A 9769-nucleotide genomic window follows, 5' to 3' on the forward strand; every position below is an offset into this window, starting at 1 on the left:
GTTGTCTTCTGTGTATATAGACTTCAGAGTAAGGCTATAAATGACTTTTTATTTTTCTATAGGTGGTCTGGGAGGATTTGGACTGGAGCTTACAAATTGGCTGATAAGTCGTGGTGCTACTAATATAGTCCTGACCTCACGCAGTGGCATTCGCACAGGGTACCAGTCACTGTGCATTAGACGCTGGAGGGAAGCTGGTATTGTTGTGCATATATCAACAGCAGATTTCAGCAAAGAGAAAGGTGCTGAACAGCTCATCAAGGAAGCCACAAAACTTGGCCCCGTTGGAGGAATCTTCAATCTTGCAGCAGTAAGTATTAAGAGGTGGTTTTCAAAGAAGTCATAAAAATTGTTTTAGGTTTTTTTGAACAGCAGTTTTCTGATTTTTAAAATAAAGTATTACTGTGTATCTTTCAGTTTATATTTCCTTCTTGATACAAATTGGTATTTAGTAATTAATCTGAAATAGAACCAAAAGTAATAGTAAACAATACCTTGGACTGCAGAACATAATCTCTATTGTAAGTGATGCTATGCTCATATGATTTTAACTCATAGTAATACCAGTTATGTTCAACAGGGGAGGAGGGGCCATACCTTCTAACTGTCCTCACAAAAGAAAGAAATACATAGTTTGTTAACTGTTGTTGCTTTTGTTAACAACATACTTTTTAAAGAGGTACTGATGTGTAAATAGGGTCCAGAAACTTGAAATATTGAATAAGTCATTCTTTGTGAAAAGTCAATCTACTACTACTTAAATTTTTTAATTAAATTTAAATGAAAGAAAAAATTTAAAACTATTACAGAATCTGGTAGAGTTCAATAGAAACGTGTTTTTAAAAATTATAAAATATGTTATACATGACTAGATTAAAATGTTTACAAAAGGCTTGTATGAGAAGCTTAGTGAATTTGACTGTGGTGGTTTGGGAGGAGGGGGGGGGGGGGGAGGATGAAAGAGGAGGCTGCCTAATAGAATTCTGCACAGAGCATAATTTAACCATCACAAACCCTCAATATAACAATCATGAATGAAAGCTGTATATGTGGAAGAGGTATGGAAGCACTTGAAGGTTTCAGACAGATCACATAAAGGTAAGACAGATTTTTGGTACCAGATTCTAAATTTGGAAGGCATTTCCAGGATGAGATGTGTATTCTGACCATAATTTATTGGTTCTGGGCTTAACATTAAAACTATATAATTTTCAAAAGGTAGGAAATTAAGGAGGTGGGACCTGGATAATTTGAAAGAACCAAAGGTTCTTGGGACTTTCAGAGGGAGCATTAGGCAATGATTGACTGAAACAGGGGAAAGGAATACAGTAGAAGGTAAATGGGCAGCTTTAAGAAATGGAATAGTGAAGGCAAAAGGTGATCAGTTAAGTAAAAAAAGATAAGGCCTACTAAAAATCACTGGATATCGTAGAGATATTGAATTTTATTGGTGAAAGGAGAAAATATAAAAATGCAGCATATGAAGTTGGCGAAGAGGAATATAAATGTCTAAAAACTGAGACTGACAGGAAGTGCAATAGGGTTACGCAGGAGTGGCTAGAGGACAAGTGTAACTGTATAGATGCATTTTTAACAAGGGGAAAGATATATAACACCTACAGGAAAATTAAAGAGGTCTTTGGAGAAAAGAGAAACAGGTGTATGAATATCCAGAGCTCAGATGGAAAACCAGAACCAAGCAAAGAAAGGAAAGCTGAAAGGTAGAATGAATATATAGAGAAGCAATGGAAGAGAAATGAACTTGAAGGCAATATTACAGAAAGGGAAGAGGAAGTACATGATGGTGAGATGGGAGATATGATACTGCAAGAAGAATCTGGCAGAGCACTGAAAGGTCTAAGGAAACAAGGCTCTTGGAGTAGATGACATTCCATCAGAATTGCTGATGTCCTTGGGAGAGCCAGCCATGACAAAACTATTCCACCTAGTGTGCAAGATGTATGAGACAGGAGAAATACCCTCAGACTTCAGGAAGAATGTAATAAGTCAGATCCCTAAGAAAGCAGGTGCTAACAGATGTAAATATTACCCACCTATCAGTGTAATAAGTCGTGGTTGCAAACCATTGACACAAATAATTACAGAAGAACACAAAAATTGGTACATTCTGACCTGGGGAAGATAATTTTGGGTTCTAGAGAAACGCTGAAACACATGAGACAATACTGATCCTACCATTCATCTTAGCAGTTTGATTAAGGAAAGGAAACCTGCATTTATTGCATTTGTAGATTCGCAGAAAGCTTTTGACAATGTTGACTGGAATACACTCTTAAAATTTCTGAATGTGCCAGGGACCAAAATATTATATACAACTTGTACAGAATCAAAGTCAGTGGTTACAAGAGACAAAGGGCATGGAAGGGAAGCAGTGGTTTAGAAGGGGTGAGGCACGGGGGTAGCCCATCCACAATGTTATTCAGTCTGTACACTGAGCAAGTTGTGAAGGAAACCAAGAAGAAATTTGGAAAGGGAATTAAAGTTCAGGGAGAAGAAATAAGAAAATTGCAGTTTGCCAACAACATTGTAAGTCTGTCAGAGAGAGCAAAGGACTTTGGAGAGCAGTTAAATGGAATGGACAGCATCTTGAAAGGAACATATAAAATGAACACCAACAAAAGCAAAAGGATAATGGAATGTAGTTGAATTAAATCGGGTTATGCGTAGGGAGTTGCATTAGGAAATGTGACACTCAAAGTAGTAGATGAGTTTTGCTATTTGGCCAAAGTAGAAAAGGCGCAAAATGTAGAATGGTAATTGGACGAAAAGTGTTTCTGAAAAAGAGAAATTAGCTATCATCGAATATAAACTTAAGTGAGGAAATCTTTTCTGAAAGTATTTGCATTTACTTTAGCCCTGTATGGAAGTGGAACATGGATGACAAAGTTTAGACAAGAAAAGAATAGAAGCTTTTGACATGTGGTATAACAGAAGAATGCCAAAGGTTGGGTGGATAGACCGTAAAGCTAATGAGGAGACACTGGATAGAATTGGGGTAGAAAACAAAATTGTGGCGTAACATGACTAGAAGAAGGGATTGGTTGATAGGACATAATCTGAGACATCAAGGAATTGTCAGTTTGGTATTGGAACAATATTGGAGAGGGTTTGGGGAGGTTAAAATTGCAGAGGGAGACCAAAAGAGTAGTATTGTAAGCATATTCAAATGGGTGTGGATTGCAGTAATTTGGAGATCAAGATGCTTCCACAGGATAGAGTAGTGTGGGGAGCCACATCAAACTAGTCTTGGGACAGAAAACTAAAACATCAACAAACAGGTATAATGTAAAAGTATAACAAACACACACACTCACGTAGTATTCCTATGGTTAAATAATACAAAATTATGCATTAAGTAGGAGTCTTTGGTAAGCAGATAATAGTTAAGAAACCTTAATTGAAATCATTAACAGACGTTTAGATAAAACTACGCTTTTTTTCCCCCCCCAGGTCCTTAGAGATGCATTCATGGAAAACCAATCCACAGAAAATTTTGAAGCAGTGTGTATGCCAAAAGTAACTGGAACTAAGAACCTAGACAAAGTTTCACGGCAACTATGCCCAGAGCTTGATTATTTTGTGACATTTTCAAGTGTATCTTGTGGACGAGGCAATGCTGGTCAAGCTAATTATGGTTTGGCCAACTCAGCAATGGAGAGGCTTTGTGAAACTCGTCAGGCTGCAGGACTGCCTGGTTTGGCCATACAGTGGGGTGCAATTGGAGATGTGGGTCTAATATTGGAGACAATGGGTGATAACGACACTGTTGTTGGTGGAACTCTGCCACAACGTATGTCATCTTGTCTGTCAACCATGGATACCTTCTTGCAACAGCCATACCCAGTTCTGGCATCAATGGTATTGGCAGAGAAGAAAGGACGTTCAACAGATGCAGGATCAACTGTCGCACTTTTGGATGCTGTTGCCAACATTTTGGGTGAGTTGGGATATCATAATGTGTGGTCTAAAAGCAGAAATTTGTGTGTGTGTGTGTGTGTGTGTGTGTGTGTGTGTGTGTGTGTGTGTGTGTGCGCGCGCGTTAAAGATATTTTGATATATTGGTAAAAATATACTTATTTTCTGTCACACACTTTTTAACTAAAACCTTTTTTATTTTACTGAAGCTCATTAAATAATATACAAATATGTACATACGAAATGACATGCATTATTGTCTCTAGTTGAGCTTAAATACTTCTGTTTCACATTAACAGATTTCATTTCACTGTTCTAGCGTAGCAAAGAAATTAAGTGCATAAAAACAATACAAGATGGTCAATATATTACTTTCAGAAACAATTAAGTTAACCTGTTTTTGTTTTTTCTTTTTCAGGCATCAAAGATGTAACCACAGTAAGTGCACAGACATCACTAGCAGATCTTGGAATGGATTCTTTGATGGGTGCAGAGATTAAACAAACATTAGAACGAAATTACGACTTAGTATTAAGTGCACAAGATATTCGAAACCTTACATTCCAAAGACTCTCTGAATTGAGTAATTCCGGTGTACAAGGCAGTGTTTCCGATGCAAATGGGGCAGCACCTGTAGATTCGGCACAGGTATGTTCTGTAAATTCAGGCATTCTTACATGATAAGGCAGATGGGTAGGTTTTCTATAATCTATTACTTTTTTTGGCGCACGGTCATCTCTTTCAGTGCATTCTAAGTGTAGTACTTATTATTAACACTGATGATGTACACCTGACAGATGGAGCCATAAAATCACTCTTTCACAATTTATAGAGGATGAAGGTAAAACTAAATTCTAGGAAAGAATAAGAGTTCAGAGAGAGAAAGAGAGAGAATAATAATTGCAGAGAGCTAAAAAGCTGTGTTTTGTTTACTTTCCATTGCATGCTCTCTGACCTTCATACCCCCATTCTCTTTGCAACATTTGCTGATAGGTCCTTGCACATTTGTCTTCCTCAGTAATTACATACACACACAGGTAGGTGGAAGGAAGTCAAGAACCTTGGATTCTCTATCTAACTTTAGTTCTGACCAACTAGACATTTTGCTGTTACTTATTTTCTGACACTTTCACATTGCCTCTTTTGATTTTCACACAAGCCTTTTTAATTGTCCTTTCCAATGATGTTCTGGCAAAGATTGCGGTCAAATATCATCTGAGTCATATTAAACTGAGGCAACAAATTAACAGTAGAAATTGAAACTTTCAGTGTATCCCACTACCTTTGTTGTAGCTTGTCTGTCATCATCAGGAGCATCTTTGTCTACCTGTATCTTCAACGAAAGAACAGTCATTCCTGCTGTGTATCAATTATCCTAAATAGCCACCAGTTGGCAGGCCTGCAAGTAAGGTGTCTGTGTAATATTCTCAACAAAAGTCGTATTATTGCAGTTCAAAACTAAATACCTCAAATTGGAAAAAGCGAGTTTAACATTGACATATACTTTTGACTTTTGGACAATTTTAAGTAAATGGCTTATTATCATTTCATGACAGCCAGTTTTAGCTGGACATCCACAAGTAATTAAATTACTCTAGTGCGTTAAACATTACTTGTCACTCACTAATGTAGCTGTAGACAGAGGCCATATTGAACTGAATCTGAAATGTTTGTCATGTCTCCAAAATTATCATCCATGTTACATAATACTTTGGTAACAAATAATGATTTTTCCTTATTGGGACATTTATATTTTACTATTTCTTGATGTAAATTTTAGTTTTTGTTTTGATATTTGGTATAGTAAATCTAGTTACTGTATTGCATGTTAGTTATAGTTTACATTTACAAAAATATTATGAAAGTTATAGAATTGCTACTCACCATATAGAGTAAATGTTGTGTCGCAGACAGGCACAACAAAAATACTGCTACACATTTGAGCTTTCGGCTAGAAGGCCATGTTCTAAAGTAGAAAACACACATATTCACATAAGCACAATTCGCACACATGACCACTGTCTCTGGCCACTGATGTCAGTCTGCACACGGGAACTGCACCTGATGAGAGAAGCAGTCTATGTGTAGCGGGTTGAGATCGGGGTGGGGAGGGGGAGGGGGAGTGCTGCTTGTCGGAGCATGAAGGGTTGTTGTGGGGACAGGGTAGGTGTACTAGGTGCTGTCGGGTGGTTTGAAAGGGGCGGGGGGGGGGGGGGGGGGGCAGGAAAGGAGAGAAATGGAGGGGGAAAAGACTAATGGGTACACTGGTGGAATAGAAGGCAGTGTAGGGCTGGAGTGCAAGCAGGGCCTGCCCCCACTCTACACTACACAGCCTTCAGCCTTTTATTTCACCAATGCACACCCAGTATTTCCCCCTTCTCTCTTTTCTAAGCCCGTTTTCCCCAACCTGCCCCATACCTCCCGATTCCTCCTAGCAGCCCTGTCTTCCCGAAAAAAAAAAAAAAATCACTGCATGCTCCCACAAGCAGCTTTATACACCCACCCTCATCCCTACTGATCTCATTCCTGCCCCCTCCTTACCCCACCCCCACCCAACACCATAACAACAGCCACCACCACCCACAGATTGATTCTCCGATCACGTGCAGTTCCCGTACGCAGTCTTGCCTCAGTGGCCAGAGACAATGGTCATGTGTGTGCTTTTTCTACTTTAGAAGAAATTTTTTTAGCCAAAAGCTCAAATGTGTGGCAGTCTTTTGTTGTGCCTGTCTGCGACTCTTAATCTCCTCTACATGGTGAGTAGCAATCTATCCTTTTCATAATATTGTTGTTATTCTATCGTGGATTTTCCATCATTTGATATTTTACATTTATGGTTTCTCCACAGGTACAGTTCGAAAATCTAGAGGAATTAATGCCAAAGGATGTTCTGGTTCAGATGCCTTCCAAAGGAACACATGGCAAGAAAAATGCTATATTTATTGTTCATCCAATAGAAGGAGTTGTGACTGCACTTCGTGAACTAGCATCCGAGGTTTCACAACCTGTCTGGGGCCTCCAGTGCACTTCAGAAGCACCATTGGACTCAATCCATGAACTGGCCAAGTTTTACTTAGAGGTATGACAAGTTAAATGTTTTCAGTGGTTTACTGATTTTAAGTTTCTTATGTTAGTCAACACTTTTTTTGTGGTCTGAAAAATACATTGGTATATTAATTTCAGCATTTCCCTTTTTCTCTTCTTGTTTATGTAGCATGTGAAGAAAATTCAGTCAAAGGGTCCATACACACTTTGTGGGTATTCTTTTGGTGCGTGTGTTGCATTTGAGATGGCACTTCAGCTGGAAAATGCTGGCGAAGCAGTGTCGCTATTCCTTCTTGATGGATCACCATCGTACGTAGCAGCACATACTGGCAACTACCGCGCACGCAAATCACTCGATCGAAAGGGAGAGGAATGTGATGCACTTACGTACTTCGTCCAACTTTTTGCTGATGTTGACTTCCAGAAGGTAGGTGCAGAATTTCACAGTAACAATAATTACAATAATTTCATAGTATGTTATAAAAATAGTCTGTAGTATACATTACGAGAGAAATAGTGTTCTTTTGTCCTAAAAGCAGTCTTCATTTGGCTGTTTCTCAATATTATGATCTTATTGAATCATTGCATGGTAATTAAACAAAAAAGACGGAGGTATAGTAACAGCGACAATATAGAAAAGTTGTGCCATGTTGAGCTATGGGAACTAAGCTATCTTTATGTAGAAGTGGGAGAGAGAAAGGGGATATATGAAAGGAAAAGGAAGTGACTGAATGCTATAACAGATGGTAGACAACAAATGAACTAACTAATCAGTGACCAAGATCACTAGATATACATATAGCACATATGGAAGAAACGAGCTTGAAAGTGAAATTGTAACATTTCAGTTTTGCACTAGAAGGTAACTGTACGAATGCTGTTTAAGAATGGTCATTAACTTTAAGCATTTGAGATGTAGTTGGTAACTAGCACATACAATTTATTACAATTTGTGAAACATTGGAAAAATGTGAAAGCGATTTGTGTAGATGTTAAGAACGTAAGGAGAAAATGTTTTGTTGCAGACAAGACAGGAGCTAATGGCATTGCCCACATGGGAGGCAAGACTGCAAAGGAGCACAGAGTTCCTCGCAGGTAATTTTAGGTATCCAGCAGAACAGCTTGCAAAGGCTGCAGAATCATTTTATCATAAACTGATGGCAGCTGATAAATATCAGCCCTCAGCTCAATATGCAGGAAGTGTCACATTGGTACGTGCGAAGGACAACTATGTATCGCTAGGCGACGACTACGGCTTGTCAAAGGTATGCTGCACTTCTGTTTTGTTCTAAAGAGCATGTCTCTGTTACTCCATGTCTGTCAGTTGTGGTACTGTTTCTTTTTTTAATTGTGAAATATTTTCAGGTGTGTAAGAAACCAGTGAAGATCCATTCGCTTAAAGGAAATCACCGAGAAATCTTGTTTGGAGATTCAGCGAAGAAAGTTGCTGACATTTTATGTTCAAGTGCGTCACAGTAGACAGTTTGATAGGAAAGTACGGTGTTTTCCTGTAAATGACTAACTTTTGTCTAAGAATATGAATAAATACCAAGTTGGTAAATATTCATATGTAAGGCAGTGGTACATGTATCACAAAGTGATACAGAAACTTCATTCTTCGTGATCTGAAGGATGATGTACTACATTTGCCATCCATTTTAGAACACTTGTAGTCAGAAAAGAGATTTCTGATCATTCTTCTTGTGCTTACACTGGATACTTCCACCACAAGAAATGAATATTCACAAGTGCTCTCTAATAGGATTTAAAATCTGTTTATTCTGTAGGTCTGTTGTATAGCTTGTTTGTGATAATTGCTGTGTTCAAAAATGTTGTGTATTGCCTTATTTATTTTTGTAATGTGGATCATATTTTTCATTTAAGAGAAGAATGTGGAAATTAAGTGTGAATATAATCTATTTAATAATAATTTAACTACAAAGAACTTTCATTTTATAATAGCTGACTTGCCCTTAAGTCTTTCATATTTACATGTCATTCATTTAAACAGTGTTCTGCGCATAGAACATAAAAAGTAAATTATATGTTTGCACAATATTCAAATTTTGATAAACCACTGCACAAGTACTTCACCAGTTCTTGCATTTCTCGTAGTGAACAGATATCTGTATATAAAATTGATGTGATTTTTTTTCCACTAAAGAATAAAATATTGCCAAGAACTATGAGAGATAAGAATTTGTAGTTCATTTTTAAATTTAATCATATGTAGACTGCATAGAGCAGCCTAAAAATTAGCTTGCATCTTCATATTTCTGAAATGTGATAATCCTATATTTGTACAGTATATTTCTTTGTAAGAGTAGTAAATGTGTAAAGTTCCTTTTGTGTGTATACACTGAAAACAGATAATTTATTATGTGTTGTAAATAAAATGTTGTCTATTAGACCTTACTTCCCCCATTCAGTTGACCCAGAACTGATTGAGTTTCTCCCACGCTGCATTTAAAGAGATTGTATAAAAGATTTTTTGTTCTTTTTTTATGTGATTTAATGTTTGTATGACTGTTGGTGTACAAATAATCTTAGTTAAATAAAATAGAACAACATCAGTATTCCATATTTTATACCTTCCCAAAGTCTCAGTGAATTTTGATGGAATTAATATGAGCAGGTGTAGTGGTTGAGAACTTAATGTTTCTTATTTGTTGATACGAAGAGTCCTATGCTATACCTTGATCAACTTGCAGTAGGAAAGCTCTGATAGAATATAAATACTTAGGGAGTAATGGAGGACACCACTTACCAAAAAGCAGAAGCGTTCAGT

The 9769-nt window shown here is 37.5% G+C and overlaps 1 protein-coding gene across 2 annotated transcripts in view; it reads left to right on the plus strand.

Moving 5' to 3' along the window:
• The window catches only part of LOC124789801 (fatty acid synthase), a 90458-nt gene extending 80901 nt beyond the window's left edge, over positions 1 to 9557 (plus strand). For both annotated transcript variants that reach the window (XM_047257279.1, XM_047257280.1), the window contains exons 30-36: positions 63 to 310; positions 3472 to 3958; positions 4355 to 4584; positions 6785 to 7015; positions 7151 to 7408; positions 8007 to 8246; positions 8347 to 9557. In XM_047257279.1, the coding sequence (XP_047113235.1) occupies positions 63 to 310; positions 3472 to 3958; positions 4355 to 4584; positions 6785 to 7015; positions 7151 to 7408; positions 8007 to 8246; positions 8347 to 8460 (1808 nt within the window). In that variant the 3' untranslated portion in view covers positions 8461 to 9557. The remainder of the gene's footprint in view (positions 1 to 62; positions 311 to 3471; positions 3959 to 4354; positions 4585 to 6784; positions 7016 to 7150; positions 7409 to 8006; positions 8247 to 8346) is intronic.
• Positions 9558 to 9769: the final 212 nt, after the last annotated feature.

This window comes from Schistocerca piceifrons, chromosome 3 (assembly GCF_021461385.2).
Source record: "Schistocerca piceifrons isolate TAMUIC-IGC-003096 chromosome 3, iqSchPice1.1, whole genome shotgun sequence".
NCBI lineage: Eukaryota > Metazoa > Arthropoda > Insecta > Orthoptera > Acrididae > Schistocerca > Schistocerca piceifrons.